The following is a 27,329-nucleotide window of genomic DNA, read 5'->3' as shown; positions in this document are numbered from 1 at the left end:
AAGGGGTGGAGTTGTTTGGGGAAGGTCTGTCAGACCTCGTTTCCACGGCAACAGCTGGAAAATCAACTTTTCTGCCCCAGGTTACCTCGCAGCAAAAGAAAGCACCGTATTATCAAGCACAGTCCTTTCGGCCCCATAAGGGCAAGAGGCGCCTCTTTTTTGCCAAAAGGCAGAGGTAAGGGAAAAAAGCTGCAGCATACAGCCAGTTCCCAGGACCAGGAGTCCTCCCCCGCTTCCGCCAAGTCCACAGCATGACGATGGGGCTTCACAGGCGGATCTAGGTACGGTGGGGGCACGTCTCAGGAATTTCAGCACACAGTGGGCTCGCTCACAGGTGGATCCCTGGATCCTTCAGGTAGTATCTCAGGGGTACATGCTGGAATTCGAGACGCCTCCCCCACGCCGTTTCCTAAAATCTGCCTTACCAACATCACTCTCTGACAGAGAGGCGGTGTTACAGGCAATTCACAAGCTGTATTCCCAGCAAGTGATAAACAGGGTACCTCTCCTTCAACAAGGAAAGGGTTATTATTCCACAATGTTTGTGGTACCGAAACCGGACGGTTCGGTGAGACCCATTTTAAATTTAAAATCCTTGAACAAGTATATCAAAAAGTTCAAGTTCAAGATGGAATCGCTCAGAGCGGTTATCTCCAGCCTGGAGGAGGGGGATTACATGGTATCTCTGGACATCAAGATGCTTACCTGCATGTCCCCATTTACCCTCCTCACCAGGAGTACCTCAGGTTTGTGGTACAGGACTGTCACTACCAGTTCCAGACGCTGCCGTTTGGGTTATCCCGGCACCGAGGGTCTTTACCAAGGTAATGGCCGAAATGATGATTCTCCTTCGAAAGAAAGGGGTTTCAATTATCCCGTACTTGGACGATCTCCTGATAAAGGCGAGGTCCAGGGAGCAGTTGCTGGTGGGGGTAGCACTTTCTCAGGAAGTGCTACAACAGCATGGTTGGATTCTCAACATCCCAAAGTCACAGCTGGTCCCCACGACACGTCTTCTGTTCCTGGGGATATTCTGGATACAGACCAGAAAAGTGTTTCTTCCAGAGGAAAAAAAAAAAGGGGTTGTCATCTCTAGTAAGAAACCTTCTAAAGCCAGGACAGGTGTCAGTGCATCAATGCACGAAAGTCCTGGGAAAGATGGTAGCTTCGTACGAAGCAATTCCATTCGGCAGATTCCACGCAAGAACCTTCCAGTGGGACCTGTTGGACAAGTGGTCCGGATCGCATCTTCAGATGCATCGGCGGATAACCCTGTCGCCAAGGACCAGGGTGTCGCTACTGTGGTGGCTGCAGAGTGCTCATCTTCTAGAGGGCCGCAGATTTGGGATACAGGACTGGGTCCTGGTAACTACGGATGCCAGCCTTCGAGGCTGGGGGGCAGTCACACAGGGACGAAATTTCCAGGGACTGTGGTCAAACCAGGAAATTTCACTTCACATAAATATCCTGGAACTAAGGGCCATCTACAACGCCCTAAGCCAGGCAAGACCTCTGCTTGAAAACCAGCCGGTACTGATACAATCAGACAACATCACGGCGGTCGCCCATGTAAACAGACAGGGCGGCACAAGAAGCAGGAGCGCGATGGCAGAAGCCACAAAGATTCTCCGATGGGCGGAAAATCAGTATCACGTGTCAGCACTGACAGCAGTGTTCATCCCGGGAGTAGACAACTGGGAAGAAGACTTCCTAAGCAGACACGACCTCCACCCGGGAGAATGGGGACTTCATCCGGAAGTTTTCCAAATGATTGTAAACCGTTGGGAACGACCAAAGGTGGACATGATGGCGTCCCGCCTCAACAAAAAACTAGAAAGGTATTGCGCCAGGTCAAGGGACCCTCAGGCGATAGCTGTGGACGCTCTAGTGACACCGTGGGTGTACCAGTCGGTTTATGTGTTCCCTCCTCTGCCTCTAATTCCAAAGGTACTGAGAATTGTGCGAAGGAGCGGAGTAAGAACGATGCTCGTGGTTCCAGAGTGGCCAAGAAGAGCTTGGTACCCGGAACTTCAAGAGATGCTCACAGAGGACCCATGGCCTCTACCGCTAAGACGGGACCTGCTCCAGCAGGGGCCCTGTCTATTCCAAGACTTACCGCGGCTGCGTTTGACGGCATGGCGGTTGAACACCGGATCCTGAAGGAAAAGGGTATTCCGGAGGAAGTCATCCCTACCCTGATCAAAGCCAGGAAGGATGTCACGGCAAAACATTATCACCGCATTTGGCGAAAATATGTTGCTTGGTGTGAGGCCAAAAAGGCCCCAACGGAGGAGTTTCAACTGGGTCGTTTTCTGCATTTCCTGCAAGCAGGAGTGAATATGGGCCTAAAATTAGGGTCCATTAAGGTACAGATTTCGTCTCTGTCAATTTTCTTCCAAAAAGAATTGGCTTCACTGCCTGAAGTTCAGACATTTGCGAAGTGCGTGCTGCATATTCAGCCCCCTTTTGTGCCTCCAGTGGCACCTTGGGATCTCAATGTGGTTTTGGGGTTCTTGAAATCACATTGGTTCGAGCCACTTAAAACTGTGGATTTGAAATATCTCACGTGGAAAGTGGTCATGCTGTTGGCCCTGGCTTCGGCCAGGCGTGTGTCAGAATTGGCGGCCTTATCTTGTAAAAGCCCTTATCTGATTTTCCATACGGATAGGGCAGAGTTGAGGACTCGTCCTCATTTTCTCCTGAAGGTGGTATCAGCTTTTCACTTGAACCAGCCTATTGTAGTGCCTGTGGCTACTAGGGACTTGGAGGATTCCAAGTTACTGGACGTGGTCAGGGCCCTGAGAATTTATGTTTCCAGGACGGCTGGAGTCAGGAAGACTGACTCGCTGTTTATCCTGTATGCATCCAACAAGCTGGGTGCTCCTGCTTCAAAGCAGACTATTGCTCGCTGTATTTGTAGCACTATTCAGCTTGCACATTCTGCGGTAGGACTGCCGCATCCTAAATCAGTGAAAGCCCATTCCACAAGGAAGGTGGGCTCATCTTGGGCGGCCGCCCGAGGGGTCTCGGCTTTACAACTTTGCCGAGCCGCGACTTGGTCAGGGTCAAATACTTTTGCAAAGTTTTACAAGTTTGACACCCTGGCTGACGAGGACCTGGAGTTCTCTCATTCGGTGTTGCAGAGTCATCCGCACTCTCCCCCCCGTTTGGGAGCTTTGGTATAATCCCCATGGTCCTTACGGAGTTCCCAGCATCCACTAGGATGTCAGAGAAAATAAGATTTTACTCACCGGTAAATCTATTTCTCGTAGTCCGTAGTGGATGCTGGGCGCCCATCCCAAGTGCGGATTGTCTGCATTACTTGTACATAGTTACTGTTAACTAAAACGGGTTATTGTTGAGAGCCATCTGTTCAGAGGCTCCATTGTTATCATACTGTTAACTGGGTTTAAAATCACGAGTTGTACGGTGTGATTGGTGTGGCTGGTATGAGTCTTACCCGGGATTCAAAAATCCTTCCTTATTGTGTCAGCTCTTCCGGGCACAGTATCCTAACTGAGGTCTGGAGGAGGGTCATAGGGGGAGGAGCCAGTGCACACCAGTTAGTCCTAAAGCTTTCTTTTAGTTGTGCCCAGTCTCCTGCGGAGCCGCTATTCCCCATGGTCCTTACGGAGTTCCCAGCATCCACTACGGACTAGGAGAAATAGATTTACCGGTGAGTAAAAATAAGAATTTACTTACCGATAATTCTATTTCTCGTAGTCCGTAGTGGATGCTGGGGACTCCGTAAGGACCATGGGGAATAGCGGCTCCGCAGGAGACTGGGCACAAAAGTAAAGCTTTAGAACTACCTGGTGTGCACTGGCTCCTCCCCCTATGACCCTCCTCCAAGCCTCAGTTAGGATAATGTGCCCGGACGAGCGTACACAATAAGGAAGGATTTTGAATCCCGGGTAAGACTCATACCAGCCACACCAATCACACCGTATAACTTGTGATCTAAACCCAGTTAACAGCATGATAACAGAGGAGCCTCTAGAAAAGATTGCTCACTACAGCAATAACCCGATTTTTTTGGTAACAATAACTATGTACCAGTATTGCAGACAATCCGCACTTGGGATGGGCGCCCAGCATCCACTACGGACTACGAGAAAAAGAATTATTGGTAAGTAAATTATTATTTTCTCTGACGTCCTAGTGGATGCTGGGGACTCCGTAAGGACCATGGGGATTATACCAAAGCTCCCAAACGGGCGGGAGAGTGCGGATGACTCTGCAGCACCAAATGAGAGAACTCCAGGTCCTCCTCAGCCAGGGTATCAAATTTGTAGAATTTTACAAACGTATTTGCTCCTGACCAAGTAGCTGCTCGGCAAAGTTGTAAGGCCGAGACCCCTTGGGCAGCCGCCCAAGATGAGCCCACCTTCCTTGTGAAGTGGGCATTTACAGATTTTTGGCTGTGGCAGGCCTGCCACAGAATGTGCCAGCTGAATTGTACTACAAATCCAACGAGCAATAGTCTGCTTAGAAGCAGGAGCACCCAGCTTGTTGGGTGCATACAGAATAAACAACGAGTCAGATTTTCTGACTCCATCCGTCCTGGAAACCTATATTTCCAGGGCCCTGACAACGTCTAGCAACTTGGAATCCTCCAAGTCCCTCGTAGCCGCAGGCACCACCATAGGTTGATTCAGGTGAAACGCTGAAAACCACCTTAGGGAGAAACTGAGGACGAGTCCTCAATTCCGCCCTGTCCGAATGGAAAATCAGATGAGAGCTTTTACAGGATAAAGCCGCCAATTCTGACACGCGCCTGGCCCAGGCCAGGGCCAACAGCATGACCACTTTTCATGTGAGATATTTTAACTCCACATATTTAAGTGGTTCAAACCAATGTGAGTTTTGGAACCCAAAAACTACATTGAGATCCCAAGGTGCCACTGGAGGCACAAAAGGAGGTTGTATATACAGTACCCCTTTTACAAACGTCTGAACTTCAGGGACTGAAGCCAGTTCTTTCTGGAAGAAAATCGACAGGGCCGAAATCTGAACCTTAATGGATCCTAATTTTAGGCCCATAGACACTCCTGTTTGCAGGAAATGCAGGAATCGACCCAGTTGAAATTCCTCCGTTGGGGCCTTAATGGCCTCGCACCACGCAACATATTTTCGCCAAATGCGGTGATAATGTTTTGCGGTTATATCCTTCCTGGCTTTGATCAGGATAGGAATGACTTCATCCGGAATGCCTTTCTCCTTCAGGATCCGGCGTTCAAACGCTCTGCCGTCAAAAGCAGCCGCGGTAAGTCTTGGAACAGACAGGGTCCTTGCTAGAGCAGGTCCCTTCTTAGAGGTAGAGGCCACGGATCCTCCGTGAGCATCTCTTGAAGTTCCGGTTACCAAGTCCTTCTTGGCCAATCCGGAGCCACGAATATAGTGCTTACTCCTCTCCATCTTATAATTCTCGGGTACCTTGGGTATGAGAGGCAGAGGAGGGAACACATACACTGACTGGTACACCCACGGTGTTACCAGAGCGTCTACAGCTATTGCCTGAGGGTCCCTTGACCTGGCGCAATACCCGTCGAGTTTTATAATCATGTGGAAGACTTCTGGGTGAAGTCCCCACTCCTTCCGGGTGGAGGTCGTGTCTGCTGAGGAAGTCTGCTTCCCAGTTGTCCACTCCCGGAATGAATATTGCTGACAGTGCTATCACATGATTTTCCGCCCAGCGAAGAATCCTTGCAGCTTCCGCCATTGCCCTCCTGCTTCTTGTGCCACCCTGTCTGTTTACGTGGGTGACTGCCGTGATGTTCGAATGGATCAACACCAGATGACCTTGAAGCAGAGGTCTTGCTGAGCTTAGAGCATTGTAAATGGCCCTTAGCTTCAGGATATTTATGTGAAGTGATGTCTCCAGGCTTGACCATAAGCCCTGGAAATTCCTTCCCTGTGTGACTGCTCCCCAGCCTCGCAGGCTGGCATCCGTGATCACCAGGACCCAGTCCTGAATGCCGAATCTGCGGCCCTCTAGAAGATGAGCACTCTGCAACCACCACAGGAGAGACACCCTTGTCCTTGGTGACAGGGTTATCCGCTGATGCATCTGAGGATGCGACCCGGACCATTTATCCAGCAGGTCCCACTGGAAAGTTCTTGAGTGGAAACTGCCGAATGGGATTGCTTCGTAAGAAGCCACCATTTTTCCCAGAACCCTTTCATTGATGTACTGAGACTTGGCTCGGTTATAGGAGGTTCCCGACTAGCTTGGATAACTCCCTGACTTTCTCCTCCGGGAGAAACACCTTTTTCTGGACTGTGTCCAGGATCATCCCTAGGAACAGAAGATGAGTCGTCGGAATCAGCTGCGATTTTGGAATATTGAGAATCCAATCGTGCTGCCGCAACACTACCTGAGATAGTGCTACACCGACCTCCAACTGTTCCTTGGATCATACCCTTATCAGGGGATCGTCCAAGTAAGGGATAACTAAAATTCCCTTCCTTCGAAGGAGTATCATCATTTCGGCCATTACCTTGGTAAAGACCCGGGGTGCCGTGGACCATCCATATGGCAGTGTCTGAAACTGATAGTGACAGTTCTGTACCACAAACCTGAGGTACCCTTGGTGAGAAGAGTAATTTGGGACATGAAGGTAAGCATCCTTGATGTCCCGAGACATCATGTAGTCCCCTTCTTCCAGGTTCGCAATCACTGCTCTGAGTGACTCAATCTTGAATTTGAACCTCCGTATGTAAGTGTTCAAGATTTTAGATTTAGAATCGGTCTCACCGAGCCGTCCGGCTTCGGTACCACAACAGTGTGGAATAATACCCCGTTCCCTGTTGCAGGAGGGGTACCTTGATTATCACCTGCTGGGAATACAGCTTGTGAATGGCTTCCCAAACTGCCTCCCTGTCAGAGGGAGACGTCGGTAAAGCCGACTTTAGGAAACGGCGAGGGGGGGACGTCTCGAATTCCAATTTGTTGAGACGGGCCCCCACCGTGCCTGAGCTTGTAAAGCCCTAGCGTCATAATGAGGGCTTGGCAGAGGCAGGAGAGGGCTTCTGTTCCTGGGAACTGGCTGATTTCTGCAGCCTTTTTCCTCTCCCTCTGTCACGGGCAGAAATGGGGAACCCTTTGCCCGCTTGCCAACGAAAAGACTGCGCCTGATAATACGGCGTCTTCTTATGTTGAGAGGCGACCTGGGGTACAAACGTGGATTTCCCAGCTGTTGCCGTGGCCACGAGGTCTAAAAGACCGACCCCAAATGACTCCTCCCCTTTATAAGGCAATACTTCCAATTGCCGTTTGGAATCCGCCTCACCTGACCACTGTCGTGTCCATAATCTACTGGCAGAAATGGACAACGCACTTAGACTTGATGCCAGTCGGCAAATATTCCGCTGTGCATCACGCATATATAGAAATGCATCTTTCAAATGCTCTATAGGCCATAAAATACTGTCCCTATCTAGGGTATCAATATTTTCAGTCAGGGAATCCGACCACGCCAACCCAGCACTGCACATCCAAGCTGAGGCGATTGCTGGTCGTAGTATAACACCAGTATGTGTGTAAATACATTTTAGGATACCCTCCTGCTTTCTATCAGCAGGATCCTTAAGGGCGGCCATCTCAGGAGAGGGTAGAGCCCTTGTTCTTACAAGTGTGTGAGCGCCTTATCCCCCCTAGGGGGTGTTTCCCAACGTACCCTAACCTCTGGCGGGAAAGGATATAATGCCAATAACATTTTAGAAATTATCAGTTGTTATCGGGGGAAACCCACGCATCATCACACACCTCATTTTATTTCTCAGATTCAGGAAAACTACAGGTAGTTTTTCCTCCCCGAACATAATACCCCTTTTTGGTGGTACTCGTATTATCAGAAATGTGTAAAACATTTTTCATTGCCTCAATCATGTAACGTGTGGCCCTACTGGAAGTCACGTTTGTCTCTTCACCGTCGACACTGGAGTCAGTATCCGTGTCGGCGTCTGTATCTGCCATCTGAGGTAACGGGCGCTTTAGAGCCCCTGACGGCCCATGAGACGTCTGGACAGGCACAAGCTGAGTAGCCGGCTGTCTCATGTCAACCACTGTCTTTTATACAGAGCTGACACTGTCACGTAATTCCTTCCAACAGTTCATCCACTCAGGTGTCGACCCCCTAGGGGGTGACATCACTATTACAGGCAATCTGCTCCGTCTCCACATCATTTTTCTCCTCATACATGTCGACACAAACGTACCGACACACAGCACACACACAGGGAATGCTCTGATAGTGGACAGGACCCCACTAGCCCTTTGGGGAGACAGAGGGAGAGTTTGCCAGCACACACCAGAGCGCTATATATATACAGGGATAACCTTATATAAGTGTTTTTCCCCTTATAGCTGCTGTATTTTTAATACTGTGCCTAATTAGTGCCCCCCTCTCTTTTTTAACCCTTTCTGTAGTGTAGTGACTGCAGGGGAGAGCCAGGGAGCTTCCCTCCAACGGAGCTGTGAGGGAAAATGGCGCCAGTGTGCTGAGGAGATAGGCTCCGCCCCCTTCTCGGCGGCCTTATCTCCCGTTTTTCTGTGTATTCTGGCAGGGGTTAAATTCATCCATATAGCCCAGGAGCTATATGTGATGCATTTTTTGCCATCCAAGGTGTTTTTATTGCTGCTCAGGGCACCCCCCCCCCCCCAGCGCCCTGCACCCTCAGTGACCGGAGTGTGAAGTGTGCTGAGAGCAATGGCGCACAGCTGCAGCGCTGTGCGCTACCTTGTTGAAGACAGGACGTCTTCTGCCGCCGATTTTCCGGACCTCTTCTGTCTTCTGGCTCTGTAAGGGGGCTGGCGGCGCGGCTCTGGGACCTATCCATGGCTGGGCCTGTGATCGATCCCTCTGGAGCTAATGTCCAGTAGCCTAAGAAGCCCAATCCACTCTGCACGCAGGTGAGTTCGCTTCTTCTCCCCTTAGTCCCTCGATGCAGTGAGCCTGTTGCCAGCAGGTCTCACTGAACATAAAAAACTTTTCACTAAGCAGCTCAGGAGAGCCACCTAGTGTGCACCCTTCTCGTTCGGCACAAAAATCTAACTGAGGCTTGGAGGAGGGTCATAGGGGGAGGAAGTCATTGAAATCTCTGTACGGGGTGACGGTAACCCTATCTTTCCCTATACTACGGGGTTACCGTCACCCCGTACAGAGATTTCAATGGGATAAGGAGCCGGTTTTACAGAAAAATCCGGCAGGACTAAAAATAAACACAAAAGGAGCTGTAAACATTACTAATCCTTTTCTTTTTTACAGGTATTGCACTACAGTATTGCAACATTTAAATTGTTGCAAAATAGAATACATATTGTCACAAGCGCCTTGTTTTAGTATCTATTTGAATTGTTTATTTTTATTCAGGGCAGCTAAAACACTTAAATCCCGGCAACAGCGCGGTTATTCTCATTTCTAATCATAGGGGGAGGAGCCAGTGCACACCAGGTAGTTCTAAAGCTTTACTTTTGTGCCCAGTCTCCTGCGGAGCCGCTATTCCCCATGGTCCTTACGGAGTCCCCAGCATCCACTAGGACGTCAGAGAAATCTTATTTTCCATAATGTATTTTATTTCCAGCAGATGGACACACAAGCAGGAATATCTCAGAAGGACAACTAATGTTATCCCCGGATTGTGACATAAAAGATAATGACAGTAGACAGGATTCTCCAGGAGATAATCCCATTACCCCAATTATACATCCAGCTCTATCAGCTGATCCCCCTGATCCTGGGAAATGTTCTCCTGATCACTCTGATATTGGTGCATCTGTTACAGCTCTGACAGTAGATACAGAGTTTCCATGTTCTATAGATGCCAAATGTTTTACACAGAACACAAAGCCTATTACCCATCATCCAGCTAAGGCATGTGAGAGGCCACTGATATGTTCTGAGTGTGGGAAATGTTTTACAAAGAAATCAGCTCTTGTTACACATCACAGAAGTCACACAGGTGAGAAGCCGTTTTCCTGTTCTGAGTGTGGGAAATGTTTTACACAGAAATCAGCTCTTGTTACACATCAGAGAAGTCACACAGGTGTGAAGCCGTTTTCCTGTTCTGAGTGTGGGAAATGTTTTGCATTGAAATCAGTTCTTGTTAAACATCAGAATAGTCACTCAGGTGAGAAGCCGTTTTCCTGTTATGAGTGTGGGAAATGTTTTGCATGCAACTCAAATCTTGCTACACATCAGAGAAGTCACACAGGTGAGAAGCCGTTTTCCTGTTCTGAGTGTGGGAAATGTTTTGCACGCAACTCAAATCTTGCTACACATCAGAGAAATCACACAGGTGAGAAGCCGTTTTCCTGTTCTGAGTGTGGGAAATGTTTTGCATGGAAATCAGATCTTGTTACACATCAGAGAAGTCACACAGGTGAGAAGCCGTTTTCCTGTTCTGAGTGTGGGAAATGTTTTACAAAGAAATCAGCTCTTGTTACACATCAGAGAAGTCACACAGGTGAGAAGCCGTTTTCCTGTTCTGAGTGTGGGAAATGTTTTACACAGAAATCAGTTCTTGTTACACATCAGAGAAGTCACACAGGTGTGAAGCCGTTTTCCTGTTCTGAGTGTGGGAAATGTTTCGCATTTAAATCAGTTCTTGTTAAACATCAGAATAGTCACTCAGGTGAGAAGCCGTTTTCCTGTTCTGAGTGTGGGAAATGGTTTACACAGAAATCATCTCTTGTTACACATCAGAGAAGTCACACAGGTGAGAAGCCGTATTCCTGTTCTGAGTGTGGGAAATGTTTCACACAGAAATCACATCTTGTTACACATCAGAGATGTCACACAGGTGAGAAGCCATTTTCATGCTGTGAGAGAAATAAATCCGCTCTTGTTGAACACATTAGACATTACCCAAGTACGGAACCATTTAAATCTTCTGGAGTATAATCATCACTGTCGTCCAATGTTCCTCAAGGGTGAATCCTATCTCCTATGCTTTATAAAATATACATGCTACCACTGGGTGATATAATCAGACGTCATGGCCTGGTCTACCACTGCTATGCAGATGACCTGCTTTTTGCTCCATGTACTGAGAACCTAATACCAATAAATGGTTGTCTAGCTGAGCGCCAGGGGTGGATGATGCCAGTTGGCTATGACTCAGTCTTTGTGAAACATAATAGAAGCTCACCAACAAAGGACAAGACTACAGCTTTACCAACCATCTGGATTTATGCTTTGGTGTTCAGAATCGCAAAATACTGAACGTGTGCTGAATCTTTGTGTTGTCCTAGTATGTGGCTGACACAGACATCAGGTATCTGCCACATACAAATCCTCATTCTTCCATCTGTGGACCATAGCCAGAATCAAACACTTGATTCCCTCGGAAGTTCATAGACTACTGCAATGCCATCTACCTGGGTCACCCAGCAAAATAATTACAGAGCTTGCAGATAGTACATAATGCAGCAGCCAAGCTGTTACCTAACCAGCCCGTTCCTGCCACATAACACCCATTCTCTGCTCCCTTCACCGGCTGCCTGTAAGATGACAAATCTATTTCATAATTGGCTAACTGACCTTCCCAGCCCAACATTACATGGTCCAAGGTGCTAGAAGCAGCTTCTGCCTCCTTACTGCCCTGCTTGCTTGCTTCTACAGATGAAGGACTGTTACCAGCAGTACCAAGAATCTCCTGTCATTCATTTAAGGGTCAAATTTTTAACTTTGCAGCCCTTACCATGGAACGTACTGCCTTGCACAGTCCAAGAGACCACCACTCTAGAGAACGTCACAAATAGACTGATGACTGCTACTCACGCTTTTCATTAATGTACCTCTATTTACTTCCTAAATAATACATCCTAAATGCTTAGGTCTTTTTTCTGCTGTTTATTTTGTATCTTGTGCTTTGTGTAAATGTGAATGTCTAATACCAGTTTGCACAATCTGTATTGCTGCACGACAATATGGCGGCCATTGGAACATGTTTTCACTTCTAGTTTGCCTAACTTGTTGCAGACACTCATCTTGATCAGGAGTGCTGAGTGTTTTCAGATACAAGATCCTATCTATATATACCCTGTATATTATAATGTGCATTAGAGTCACCCGGGTTACATCTGCAGTGGTTTGTTGTATGTTACATCTATATGGTGCGGATACTCCTCTGTATGATCTCATAATAAAAGCTTTTGTTTGCATCTAATTATTACATTAAATCTTTTATTTTTTTATCTGTTTTATATTCCCGTCTGAGTAATTACGCCATAATGTCTAATCTCGGAGTGGACCCCAGAAGATGTAAAGAAACCGTGTAAGTTTTCCATCATTCTGTTTCGTGTAATCATACAGGTAAGTGATGGCACGGTGGTCACTGACCGTCACATTCAGGTGGTATAATGGAAGTGGGACTGTCTGGGCTTATTCTAGTCTACTGCAGAAATAAAAAAAAATCAGCCCATAGATCAAGCTTGGTCGGACAAGACAGAAGCCACATTAATGGTGGCACATCGTATAGGCTGAGGACCCATGTTTCTGCTATATATGGAATAACTCCCTCTTCACCCACAAAAACCTTCCCTTCACCATTCACAATGTCCACCATTGCCCCTTCAGAAGGGACACAACTTTCCTTTGCTTGTTCCACCTCCTCCTCTACAGAGCCCAGGACCATCTCCATGACCATGTCATGTTTATCTGGAGTCCAGGCATCTGGGAGGTTCATGGCCTGAGATGACCACAGACCCACCAGGTAGTGGGCAAGAAAAATCCACAGCCTCCTGAGGAACTGGAAAGTCCAAGGATCCACCCCACATGAGGCAGAGAAGGGACAACCACAGGGACTGGCTCAACAATTTCCTTCCTAAAAGCTGCTCTTTACCCAGTTTGGTACCTGGGGGATCCCACTCCAATTTCCCTTGAGAGTCCTTACTAATCCTTTCTGAGCCTACTAGCTCCTTCCTCTTCCAACCACTCCTCCTTTTTAAGCTTTTCACCACCTGCTGTGTGAGTTCCATCCAACCACTCCTCCTCTCCTTGTCTCATTGGTGTAGCAACCCCCTTCTCCCCTCCACACTGATTCACTGCAGTTAAGCTGTGAGGCTTGCTGCTAGCAGTACTCACTGCTCAGCACACACACTCACATGATTACACAGCTGTGCCAGATATACTGTCTCACTGACAACCAGGACGAGACACTCCCAGAAAGGCATGTATGTATGAGTACGGAGAGAGTGGGTGCAGTGGGGCTGCATCACTGACAGCCAGGACGAGACACTCCCAGAAAGGCATGTATGTATGAGTACGGAGAGAGTGGGCGCAGTGGGGCTGCATCACTGACACCCAGGACGAGACACTCCCAGAAAGGCATGTATGTATGAGTACGGAGAGAGTGGGCGCAGTGGGGCTGCATCACTGACACCCAGGACGAGACACTCCCAGAAAGGCATGTATGTATGAGTACGGAGAGAGTGGGCGCAGTGGGGCTGCATCACTGACACCCAGGACGAGACACTCCCAGAAAGGCATGTATGTATGAGTACAGAGAGAGTGGGCGCAGTGGGGCTGCATGACTGACCAGGACGAGACACTCCCAGAAAGGCATGTATGTATGAGTACAGAGAGAGTGGGAGCAGTGGGGCTGCATGACTGACCAGGACGAGACACTCCCAGAAAGGCATGTATGTATGAGTACAGAGAGAGTGGGCGCAGTGGGGCTGCATCACTGACACCCAGGACGAGACACTCCCAGAAAGGCATGTATGTATGAGTACGGAGAGAGTGGGAGCAGTGGGGCTGCATCACTGACACCCAGGACGAGACACTCCCAGAAAGGCATGTATGTATGAGTACAGAGAGAGTGGGAGCAGTGGGGCTGCATGACTGACCAGGACGAGACACTCCCAGAAAGGCATGTATGTATGAGTACAGAGAGAGTGGGCGCAGTGGGGCTGCATCACTGACACCCAGGACGAGACACTCCCAGAAAGGCATGTATGTATGAGTACAGAGAGAGTGGGAGCAGTGGGGCTGCATCACTGACAGACATGATTACACAGCTGTGCCAGATATACTGTCTCACTGACAACCAGGACGAGACACTCCCAGAAAGGCATGTATGTATGAGTACGGAGAGAGTGGGAGCAGTGGGGCTGCATCACTGACCAGGACGAGACACTCCCAGAAAGGCATGTATGTATGAGTACGGAGAGAGTGGGCGCAGTGGGGCTGCATCACTGTCCACCAGGACGAGACACTCCCAGAAAGGTATGTATGTATGAGTACGGAGAGAGTGGGCGCAGTGGGGCTGCATCACTGACAGCCAGGACGAGACACTCCCAGAAAGGCATGTATGTATGAGTACGGAGAGAGTGGGCGCAGTGGGGCTGCATCACTGACACCCAGGACGAGACACTCCCAGAAAGGCATGTATGTATGAGTACGGAGAGAGTGGGCGCAGTGGGGCTGCATCACTGACACCCAGGACGAGACACTCCCAGAAAGGCATGTATGTATGAGTACGGAGAGAGTGGGCGCAGTGGGGCTGCATGACTGACCAGGACGAGACACTCCCAGAAAGGCATGTATGTATGAGTACAGAGAGAGTGGGAGCAGTGGGGCTGCATGACTGACCAGGACGAGACACTCCCAGAAAGGCATGTATGTATGAGTACAGAGAGAGTGGGCGCAGTGGGGCTGCATCACTGACACCCAGGACGAGACACTCCCAGAAAGGCATGTATGTATGAGTACGGAGAGAGTGGGCGCAGTGGGGCTGCATCACTGACAGCCAGGACGAGACACTCCCAGAAAGACATGTATGTATGAGTACAGAGAGAGTGGGAGCAGTGGGGCTGCATCACTGACAGCCAGGACGAGACACTCCCAGAAAGGCATGTATGTATGAGTACAGAGAGAGTGGGAGCAGTGGGGCTGCATCACTGACACCCAGGACGAGACACTCCCAGAAAGGCATGTATGTATGAGTACGGAGAGAGTGGGAGCAGTGGGGCTGCATCACTGACAGCCAGGATGAGACACTCCCAGAAAGACATGTATGTATGAGTACGGAGAGAGTGGGAGCAGTGGGGCTGCATGACTGACAGCCAGGACGAGACACTCCCAGAAAGGCATGTATGTATGAGTACGGAGAGAGTGGGAGCAGTGGGGCTGCATGACTGACAGCCAGGACGAGACACTCCCAGAAAGGCATGTATGTATGAGTACGGAGAGAGTGGGAGCAGTGGGGCTGCATGACTGACAACCAGGACGAGACACTCCCAGAAAGGCATGTATGTATGAGTACGGAGAGAGTGGGTGCAGTGGGGCTGCATGACTGACCAGGACGAGACACTCCCAGAAAGGCATGTATGTATGAGTACAGAGAGAGTGGGAGCAGTGGGGCTGCATCACTGACACCCAGGACAAGACAATCCCAGAAAGGCATGTATGTATGAGTACGGAGAGACTGGGAGCAGTGGGGCTGCATCACTGACAGCCAGGACGAGACACTCCCAGAAAGGCATGTATGTATGAGTACGGAGAGAGTGGGCGCAGTGGGGCTGCATCACTGACACCCAGGACGAGACACTCCCAGAAAGGCATGTATGTATGAGTACAGAGAGAGTGGGCGCAGTGGGGCTGCATCACTGACCACCAGGATGAGACACTCCCAGAAAGGCATGTATGTATGAGTACAGAGAGAGTGGGAGCAGTGGGGCTGCATCACTGACAACCAGGATGAGACACTCCCAGAAAGGCATGTATGTATGAGTACAGAGAGAGTGGGAGCAGTGGGGCTGCATGACTGACCAGGACGAGACACTCCCAGAAAGGCATGTATGTATGAGTACAGAGAGAGTGGGCGCAGTGGGGCTGCATCACTGACAGCCAGGACGAGACACTCCCAGAAAGGCATGTATGTATGAGTACAGAGAGAGTGGGAGCAGTGGGGCTGCATGACTGACCAGGACGAGACACTCCCAGAAAGGCATGTATGTATGAGTACGGAGAGAGTGGGCGCAGTGGGGCTGCATCACTGACCAGGACGAGACACTCCCAGAAAGACATGTATGTATGAGTACGGAGAGAGTGGGCGCAGTGGGGCTGCATCACTGACCAGGACGAGACACTCCCAGAAAGGCATGTATGTATGAGTACAGAGAGAGTGGGCGCAGTGGGGCTGCATCACTGACAGCCAGGACGAGACACTCCCAGAAAGACATGTATGTATGAGTACGGAGAGAGTGGAAGCAGTGGGGCTGCATCACTGACACCCAGGACGAGACACTCCCAGAAAGGCATGTATGTATGAGTACAGAGAGAGTGGGAGCAGTGGGGCTGCATGACTGACCAGGACGAGACACTCCCAGAAAGGCATGTATGTATGAGTACAGAGAGAGTGGGCGCAGTGGGGCTGCATCACTGACAGCCAGGACGAGACACTCCCAGAAAGGCATGTATGTATGAGTACAGAGAGAGTGGGAGCAGTGGGGCTGCATGACTGACCAGGACGAGACACTCCCAGAAAGGCATGTATGTATGAGTACGGAGAGAGTGGGCGCAGTGGGGCTGCATCACTGACAGCCAGGACGAGACACTCCCAGAAAGGCATGTATGTATGAGTACGGAGAGAGTGGGCGCAGTGGGGCTGCATCACTGACACCCAGGACGAGACACTCCCAGAAAGACATGTATGTATGAGTACGGAGAGAGTGGGAGCAGTGGGGCTGCATCACTGACACCCAGGACGAGACACTCCCAGAAAGGCATGTATGTATGAGTACGGAGAGAGTGGGAGCAGTGGGGCTGCATGACTGACAGCCAGGACGAGACACTCCCAGAAAGGCATGTATGTATGAGTACAGAGAGAGTGGGAGCAGTGGGGCTGCATCACTGACACCCAGGACGAGACACTCCCAGAAAGGCATGTATGTATGAGTACAGAGAGAGTGGGAGCAGTGGGGCTGCATCACTGACAACCAGGACGAGACACTCCCAGAAAGGCATGTATGTATGAGTACAGAGAGAGTGGGAGCAGTGGGGCTGCATGACTGACAGCCAGGACGAGACACTCCCAGAAAGGCATGTATGTATGAGTACGGAGAGACTGGGAGCAGTGGGGCTGCATCACTGACAACCAGGACGAGACACTCCCAGAAAGGCATGTATGTATGAGTACGGAGAGAGTGGGCGCAGTGGGGCTGCATCACTGACACCCAGGACGAGACACTCCCAGAAAGGCATGTATGTATGAGTACGGAGAGAGTGGGAGCAGTGGGGCTGCATCACTGACCAGGACGAGACACTCCCAGAAAGGCATGTATGTATGAGTACGGAGAGAGTGGGCGCAGTGGGGCTGCATCACTGACAACCAGGACGAGACACTCCCAGAAAGGCATGTATGTATGAGTACGGAGAGAGTGGGCGCAGTGGGGCTGCATCACTGACCAGGACGAGACACTCCCAGAAAGGCATGTATGTATGAGTACGGAGAGAGTGGGCGCAGTGGGGCTGCATCACTGACCAGGACGAGACACTCCCAGAAAGGCATGTATGTATGAGTACGGAGAGAGTGGGTGCAGTGGGGCTGCATCACTGACAACCAGGATGAGACACTCCCAGAAAGGCATGTATGTATGAGTACGGAGAGAGTGGGCGCAGTGGGGCTGCATCACTGACCACCAGGATGAGACACTCCCAGAAAGGCATGTATGTATGAGTACGGAGAGACTGGGAGCAGTGGGGCTGCATCACTGACACCCAGGACGAGACACTCCCAGAAAGGCATGTATGTATGAGTACAGAGAGAGTGGGAGCAGTGGGGCTGCATCACTGACAGCCAGGACGAGACACTCCCAGAAAGGCATGTATGTATGAGTACGGAGAGAGTGGGCGCAGTGGGGCTGCATGACTGACACCCAGGACGAGACACTCCCAGAAAGGCATGTATGTATGAGTATGGAGAGAGTGGGAGCAGTGGGGCTGCATCACTGACACCCAGGACGAGACACTCCCAGAAAGGCATGTATGTATGAGTACAGAGAGAGTGGGAGCAGTGGGGCTGCATCACTGACAACCAGGACGAGACACTCCCAGAAAGGCATGTATGTATGAGTACGGAGAGAGTGGGCGCAGTGGGGCTGCATGACTGACACCCAGGACGAGACACTCCCAGAAAGACATGTATGTATGAGTAAGGAGAGAGTGGGCGCAGTGGGGCTGCATGACTGACAGCTGAGCCTGTCACGTCAGTGAGGTGACAAAATGCAAGATATAATTACCTAGCTAAATCAGGCGCTAATGCAATGTTACATGTATTAAATGAGCACCAAACATATTGATTATTAGATAGCAGCTCCTATGCGGCAACTGGATGCCTTAGACGATATAGATTGTTTAAGTTTCAATAGAGACATAAAAGAGCGCTGATGGTATATAAATACAAATATTTCTAATATTTATTAGAGTTCAACACAATAAAAACAGTTATGCCAATAATAACCAGATAAAATGTAGCCACAATATTTCTGATTGTATATAAACTGTATACAGATTCAGCTGTAATCACTCACATTAGATCGATTGTATTTAAATGCAGCTGAATCAGCTGATATGTGCAGTACTGCGGTCCATTAATTAACATATTAGAGGTATATATATTAGGGGTATATGCAATTGCGGGCGAATCGCGCCTTTTTTTCGTCCGTTTAAAAATTCGCCTGCACTCGACAGCCACAGCCCTGCTGCCGGGACCATGAATTCACCATATGCAATGCAAAACGGATTCGACACACCCCTTGGCGGATAACGGCCCAATCGGCGAGTAATGGGCGTCCCGAATTCGACTTCCCGCCGAAAGCAGCCCTTTATTAGGGCTTGTTTGCTGCGTGCTCTGCAGCCATTTTGTGAACCTGCAGAGAGGTGTGAGGAGGTGCAGAGCTAACAAATTGGTTGTTTGCTGTGGTATTGTTTGGACACCCCAGCAGGCTTTATTCCAGGACAGACAGGAGGATACCTGTTACCCCGGAGGAGAGCCATTTTAGGAGCTTTTACTACATTTGCAGGTAAGTACCACATGTGGGTCTGGTGTTGCATGTATGTGTTTGTGTAGTGGGGGTTGCCATGAGGTGTACATGGGGTGTTTGGGTATGTGTGCAGGTATGTGTATAGCTCCTGTTAGTTTTGCTGCATTTTTTTGTGGAGATTTGTGTTTTGGGGTAGTTTTTCAAATTTTTTTTCTTTTCTTAAAATTACTTTTTGGGCCTTCCTTTTGCATTGGTGTACCTCCAGCATGTGCAGGATTGATTTTTAGCTAGCTTGGGCTGATTTTTAGTGTGTGTCGGTAGCAATGCGGTCGACATGTGGTGTCGTTTGTTTGCCAAACCTGTTTTTTCCCTCCTATTTTACCACTGGTGTACCTCCAGAGTGTGCTGGGATGATTTCTGACTAGTTTAGGGTGATTTGGAGCAAGTCTGTGGCTGCCATGCGGTCGACATGTTGTGTCGGTTGTCAGTCAAACCTGTTTTTTCTCTCCTATTTTACCACTGGTGTGTCAGCCATTTTGTGTGTCAGACATTTTGTGTGTCAGACATTTTTGATTTCCAGTATGTGCAGGGATGGTGTTTTGGTCCTGCTTGAGAACTGGGGTCCCAGCAGCATGACATGTGATTGCATTTAATTATGTAATGTGGTAAATGTAAATTTATATTTATATATATATATATATATATATATATATATACACACAGAGTAAAAACCACAGCACTCACCGCACCAGAAGCGGGGCACAGCTATGCACTTACCACTCACAGGGTGGGGTGCATGTAACACTGCACTCTCCACCACAGAAGCGGGGCACACAGCTGCACTTACCACTCACAGGGCGGGGTGCATGAAGCCCATGACCACATCGCTCTAATAAATACAAACAGAGAACCCAGCACTCACCAAAGTAAACTCACTTATCCTCAACAATTCAATAAATAAATGATGGGGGTTTAGTTGGTGGATTGGCCAATGCACGGAAGCCTGTATACCGATTCAAGGTACCCCACCTTCATACAGGTCCTACACTATCACAGAGTCTTAAAACCTGACTACCACACTGCTGCATCATCTGCCTGCTAGATGTAATGTGTACCTGCCACAGACTTTATGGCTTTTAAAGGCACACTAGTCACCTATTGCACTGGCTCAAAGATGATTGCTAAAAAACAGCTGAGACAGGTTCAGGATAATAAAGTCCACACAGGGTGCATGAGAAAGCTAGTGGCCACGGTTAATAAGAGCTAACCATAGATTAACCCCTTCATATACACACAGAGTAAAAACCACAGCACTCACCGCACCAGAAGCGGGGCACAGCTATGCACTTACCACTCACAGGGTGGGGTGCATGTAACACTGCACTCTCCACCACAGAAGCGGGGCACACAGCTGCACTTACCACTCACAGGGCGGGGTGCATGAAGCCCATGACCACATCGCTCTAATAAATACAAACAGAGGACCCAGCACTCACCAAAGTAAACTCACTTATCCTTAACCTGTCTCAGCTGTTTTTTAGCAATCATCTTTGAGCCAGTGCAATAGGTGACTAGTGTGCCTTTAAAAGCCATAAAGTCTGTGGCAGGTACACATTACATCTAGCAGGCAGATGATGCAGCAGTGTGGTAGTCAGGTTTTAAGACTCTGTGATAGTGTAGGACCTGTATGAAGGTGGGGTACCTTGAATCGGTATACAGGCTTCCGTGCATTGGCCAATCCACCAACTAAACCCCCATCATTTATTTATTGAATTGTTGAGGATAAGTGAGTTTACTTTGGTGAGTGCTGGGTTCTCTGTTTGTATATATATATATATATATATATATATATAAAATTATTATTATTATTTTTTTTGTTCTTTTTAAAACAGAGATGTCCAGGGACAAGCAGACCGACCCCCCCCCCCCTTCCCCCACCCCCTCGGATCTATCCCTGCATAGCAACGAGGAGTGGGAGCCGACCCGGGAGGAGGATACGACCGACCAGGCATCCAGTGACCAGCCGCGGTCGTCAAGGGCCCATGAGAAATCTAAGAAAAAGCCTAGTAGAAAGGTACTGACAACACCTGCAGACACAAATAGCATTCAACTTGACCCACCCTAGTTTACGCACTGCCATGCACACCTACAGGTATATGTGCGCAATGCCAGGGATACTAACACTCACAGGTACATACCGATCTTATTAAATGCATGGGTTTTTTTTTCAATTCCTAAAGGCAAGAAGCCAGCCAGAGGAGCAGTCGGAGGAGGAAGCCTCTGGTGAAGATGCAGGACCGAAAAAGCCGCGTGGACCCAGATACACTGAGGCGGAAAACTGTTCCCTAGTGGATGGCGTCGACAGGTCCTACGACATTCTGTATGGACCAAGGGCACAGACCACAGCAGCTAGGACAAAGCGAAGCATCTGGGATTCCATCGCGAGCCAAGTCACTGCAGTATCTGGAAACCGCCGGAGCACCAGAAACTGTATGAAGCGGTACAGTGATTGCCGCAGACAGACCAAAAAGAAGATGGGGATTCAGCGCCGACATGAGACAGCTACGGGAGGTGGCCCGGCTCTCAATATGAAGTGGCTACCCTGGGAGAACGTTATTAGAAGGTGCATGAACCCTGCCATGGTCGAAGGAGTTCGCGGAGGTGTGGACTCCAGCCATCCGATGGCTTTCCCGAGGAGGAAGAACCGCCCAGAAGACGGAAGAAGGCGGGAGACAAGCAGTCCAAAAGGAGGCCTGATGGTAAGAATACATTCACATGAGCTGTACTTCCCTTTAAAAATTTTGTATGTGCTAATGTGAGTTTTTTTGTTTTTCAGACAGGCCTGCCCAGAGGACATCACCTGCGCGCAGGACATCGCCAGCGCACGGACCGTCACCTGTGCAGCAGGCATCAGGAGCGCGCATATCGTCACCTGTGCGCCACAGTTCGTCATCGCGCAGTTTGTCACCTGTGCACCAGACGACGTCAGCGCTCAGACTATCACCTGTGCGCCAGACACCGTCGGCGACCACACCACAAGATGGGCGCCAAACTACTGCTCCTGCGCGCAGGCCATCACCAGATCGTCGTCTCTCCAGGAGCTCTGTGACTGAAGAACCTCAAGACACAACCCTTGTGGACCCATCACCCGATCTGTTTGAGTCTACAGGGTTAACAGACGAGACTTTTCTTGGGTTTGAGGACAGCCATGCAGACGTATCCAGCCAGACCCTTGAAAAGTCTTCCGAAACGAGGACAAGTGGAGCTCCTGGAGCAGCGGCATCACAGGATGGAGAAGGTTTGTATTTATTTTGTGGGGGGGGGGGGTCAGCAGTTGTGTAAAGTTTATTAACTTTCCCCAAAAAATTATTTTGCAAACAGTGGTGCCACGGACCAGCAGCGGACTAGCTTCGGGGATTGGTTCCTACTTCAGGCCGGATCTCCTCTTACAGGAGTCGTCAGAGGATGACGAGGTGGAAGTGCAGCAGGCTGCAGTTGCTACATCCCTGTGTGAGTAAATTGAATTGTGAGCCTTCAAACAAATGTATGATGAATGTGTATAATATTTTCTAATTTTCTTTTCAGCTGCCCAAATGCAAGTGGTGGCAGACATCCAGGAAGGGCAGAATCCCTCAACTGTTCAGAGGGTTCACACCCTGGCATCGGAGATTGGGACCCGCCAGGATACGTACACAAATGTCGTGGGAAGCAGACTGGACAACATTGAGAGGACAATGGAGAAAATGTCCAACAGTCTGCAAGAACTGCAGAAGACTCTTTCCGACAGCACGGCCACAATACTACAGATCATAATTGAAGATCGTAGAGAGAATAGGAGCGTACTTAGCATTATGTCCGATTCCTTGCTCAAGCTTGTGGAAAATACCTCATGTCTGGCAGAAAGCAATAAGAACATGTCGGAGAGTCATCGACACTCCTCTTCCAGCCAACAGCTCATCGCAACCACACTGCAGATGATCTATGAAAAGCTCCCAGTACCAGCTCATCAACACGCTGGTGATCCACCATATCCGCCGTCGCAAGCCACAAGGACGCATCGTACCCTTCCTCAAGTCCCATCCCAGTACAGACAGTCACAGATGTACCAGGGATATACAGGGATGTACCCCACCCCCCAGATGCCTCCACCACCGGCCGCACAATCTTCAGCAGCATGGGCACCGAGGACCAGTCTACATACTCCCCAGCCTCCCAGGACATCCACGCCCTATCAGGGGGAAGAAGAGGATCCGGACAGACTTCCACCATAAACCCGGTCGTATTATTTTATTTTCTTTTAAATGTTTTTCATGTATCCCTGTCTTCCCCCTCCCATTAGTTTGTTGTTTTTCTTACTATTGTTTTTTCTTTGTTGGCCTTCCCCACCCGTGACCGGGTACTACCAAGGAGCTTTGTGTAGGCATACATGCGCGGGCATGTATGCGGGCGCGTGTGGTAACGGATGAAAGCTCCTTGCGGCTACATGTATGATGGGCCAAAGAGCTATTCTGATACCCCCTTTTTCTTTCAAAAATCCTTTTTGTAATGATGTACAGTAGGCTTTAATTGTGTGAATTTACTATTCACTAGTCTGTGTTTTTGACTTATTCATAGGATTGGTGAGGAGAAATGAAGTGGACGGCATAAAGTTGTGTTGTGCGTACCAAGGTGAGTAGAACCATGTTTAATTCAAGAAACTTTGAACCGCATGCCTTTGTAGAACAACACCGTCCAGCAATGGGTCATGCTGGGCTGTGTTGTTCCACAAATGTTAGTGTGTCAAAGTGCTGACCACTGACGCCACTCTTTCACTTTGAACCGCATGCCTTTGTAGAACAACACCGTCCAGCAATGGGTCATGCTGGGCTGTGTTGTTCCACAAATGTTAGTGTGTCAAAGTGCTGACCACTGACGCCACTCTTTCACTTTGAACCGCATGCCTTTGTAGAACAACACCGTCCAGCAATGGGTCATGCTGGGCTGTGTTGTTCCACAAATGTTAGTGTGTCAAAGTGCTGACCACTGACGCCACTCTTTCACTTTGAACCGCATGCCTTTGTAGAACAACACCGTCCAGCAATGGGTCATGCTGGGCTGTGTTGTTCCACAAATGTTAGTGTGTCAAAGTGCTGACCACTGACGCCACTCTTTCACTTTGAACCGCATGCCTTTGTAGAACAACACCGTCCAGCAATGGGTCATGCTGGGCTGTGTTGTTCCACAAATGTTAGTGTGTCAAAGTGCTGACCACTGACGCCACTCTTTCACTTTGAACCGCATGCCTTTGTAGAACAACACCGTCCAGCAATGGGTCATGCTGGGCTGTGTTGTTCCACAAATGTTAGTGTGTCAAAGTGCTGACCACTGACGCCACTCTTTCACTTTGAACCGCATGCCTTTGTAGAACAACACCGTCCAGCAATGGGTCATGCTGGGCTGTGTTGTTCCACAAATGTTAGTGTGTCAAAGTGCTGACCACTGACGCCACTCTTTCACTTTGAACCGCATGCCTTTGTAGAACAACACCGTCCAGCAATGGGTCATGCTGGGCTGTGTTGTTCCACAAATGTTAGTGTGTCAAAGTGCTGACCACTGACGCCACTCTTTCACTTTGAACCGCATGCCTTTGTAGAACAACACCGTCCAGCAATGGGTCATGCTGGGCTGTGTTGTTCCACAAATTTTCATTGAAAAGAAATGAACATGAATTTAGTGTGTCTTTACTTTAATATACTTTTTTTCTTTTCCCCACAGATATCTACATACACAAGAAAAGAATGTAAAGAAGAACAAACTACTTTTTTGTTTTAATTAACTTTCAAACTTTATTAAAAAAAATTTTCTTCAATAAACTTTTAAAAATAGAAGTTTCCTGTGGTTTTTATTAAAATTTGTAATGCAGTTGAATTGTACGTAAGTAGATTGCCCGGGGAACTGTCTCTTCACATCCACGCCACTTAGGAAGGATACACCGGAAGACCTGTGGAAGAGAACAGTTTGAGCTTCCAGATATGGGTGATAGGGTCACCCTGGGACTGGAAAGAAGAGGTACATACAGTCCACACAACACAAGCGGGGAACAGTGGGTCCAAATGCAACCCTCCGGCACTTGCATCACTACACATCCAAACATTCCCTGACCCGCATTGGTGTTTCATGGAATGTTTGGATGTGTAGTGACGCAAGTGCCGGAGTGCTGCACTTTGGACATTTCGGGGTGATTTTGGACAAGGGAGTCTTGTTGGTCAATGCATCTCACCTGAGGGGGTTGTCTGCTACATGGCGGAGGGTCAGGTCCACATCACCATTAGGTCGCCCATGGAACATCGGGTGAAATGTCGTGTCTCCTCACATCCACGCCACTTGGGAAGATACATCGCAGGACCTGTGGAAGAGAACAGTTTGAGCTTCCAGATATGGGTGATAGGGTCACCCTGGGACTGGGAAAAAGAGGTACATACAACAGTCCACACAACACAAGCGGGTTACAGCGGCCCAAATGCAACCCTCCGGCACTTGCATCACTACACATCCAAACATTCCCTGACCCGCATTGGTGTTTCATGGAATGTTTGGATGTGTAGTGACGCAAGTGCCGGAGTGCTGCACTTTGGACATTTCGGGGTGATTTTGGACAAGGGAGTCTTGTTGGTCAATGCATCTCACCTGAGGGGGTTGTCTGCTACATGGCGGAGGGTCAGGTCCACATCACCATTAGGTCGCCCATGGAACATCGGGTGAAATGTCGTGTCTCCTCACATCCACGCCACTTGGGAAGATACATCGCAGGACCTGTGGAAGAGAACAGTTTGAGCTTCCAGATATGGGTGATAGGGTCACCCTGGGACTGGGAAAAAGAGGTACATACAACAGTCCACACAACACAAGCGGGTTACAGCGGCCCAAATGCAACCCTCCGGCACTTGCATCACTACACATCCAAACATTCCCTGACCCGCATTGGTGTTTCATGGAATGTTTGGATGTGTAGTGACGCAAGTGCCGGAGTGCTGCACTTTGGACATTTCGGGGTGATTTTGGACAAGGGAGTCTTGTTGGTCAATGCATCTCACCTGAGGGGGTTGTCTGCTACATGGCGGAGGGTCAGGTCCACATCACCATTAGGTCGCCCATGGAACATCGGGTGAAATGTCGTGTCTCCTCACATCCACGCCGCTTGGGAAGATACATCGCAGGACCTGTGGAAGAGAACAGTTTGAGCTTCCAGATATGGGTGATAGGGTCACCATGGGACTGGGAAAAAGAGGTACATACAACAGTCCACACAACACAAGCGGGGAACATTGGGTCCAAATGCAACCCTCCGGCACTTGCATCACTACACATCCAAACATTCCCTGACCCGCATTGGTGTTTCATGGAATGTTTGGATGTGTAGTGACGCAAGTGCCGGAGTGCTGCACTTTGGACATTTCGGGGTGATTTTGGACAAGGGAGTCTTGTTGGTCAATGCATCTCACCTGAGGGGGTTGTCTGCTACATGGCGGAGGGTCAGGTCCACATCACCATTAGGTCGCCCATGGAACATCGGGTGAAATGTCGTGTCTCCTCACATCCACGCCGCTTGGGAAGATACATCGCAGGACCTGTGGAAGAGAACAGTTTGAGCTTCCAGATATGGGTGATAGGGTCACCATGGGACTGGGAAAAAGAGGTACATACAACAGTCCACACAACACAAGCGGGGAACATTGGGTCCAAATGCAACCCTCCGGCACTTGCATCACTACACATCCAAACATTCCCTGACCCGCATTGGTGTTTCATGGAATGTTTGGATGTGTAGTGACGCAAGTGCCGGAGTGCTGCACTTTGGACATTTCGGGGTGATTTTGGACAAGGGAGTCTTGTTGGTCAATGCATCTCACCTGAGGGGGTTGTCTGCTACATGGCGGAGGGTCAGGTCCACATCACCATTAGGTCGCCCATGGAACATCGGGTGAAATGTCGTGTCTCCTCACATCCACGCCGCTTGGGAAGATACATCGCAGGACCTGTGGAAGAGAACAGTTTGAGCTTCCAGATATGGGTGATAGGGTCACCATGGGACTGGGAAAAAGAGGTACATACAACAGTCCACACAACACAAGCGGGGAACATTGGGTCCAAATGCAACCCTCCGGCACTTGCATCACTACACATCCAAACATTCCCTGACCCGCATTGGTGTTTCATGGAATGTTTGGATGTGTAGTGACGCAAGTGCCGGAGTGCTGCACTTTGGACATTTCGGGGTGATTTTGGACAAGGGAGTCTTGTTGGTCAATGCATCTCACCTGAGGGGGTTGTCTGCTACATGGCGGAGGGTCAGGTCCAC

At 49.3% G+C, this 27,329-nt stretch overlaps 1 protein-coding gene across 1 annotated transcript in view; it reads left to right on the top strand.

Annotated features, from left to right (window-relative positions):
* The window catches only part of LOC134984315 (zinc finger protein 605-like), a 124,251-nt gene that overhangs the window by 32,044 nt on the left and 64,878 nt on the right, over positions 1-27,329 (top strand). The window contains exon 6 of the mRNA XM_063949928.1: positions 9,586-10,803. Coding sequence (XP_063805998.1) covers positions 9,586-10,803 — 1,218 coding nt within the window. The remainder of the gene's footprint in view (positions 1-9,585; positions 10,804-27,329) is intronic.

The sequence above is a fragment of the Pseudophryne corroboree genome (genome assembly GCF_028390025.1).
Source record: "Pseudophryne corroboree isolate aPseCor3 chromosome 3 unlocalized genomic scaffold, aPseCor3.hap2 SUPER_3_unloc_49, whole genome shotgun sequence".
In the NCBI taxonomy this organism is placed as follows: Eukaryota; Metazoa; Chordata; class Amphibia; order Anura; family Myobatrachidae; genus Pseudophryne; species Pseudophryne corroboree.
This window is presented reverse-complemented; position numbering and strand designations above follow the sequence as displayed.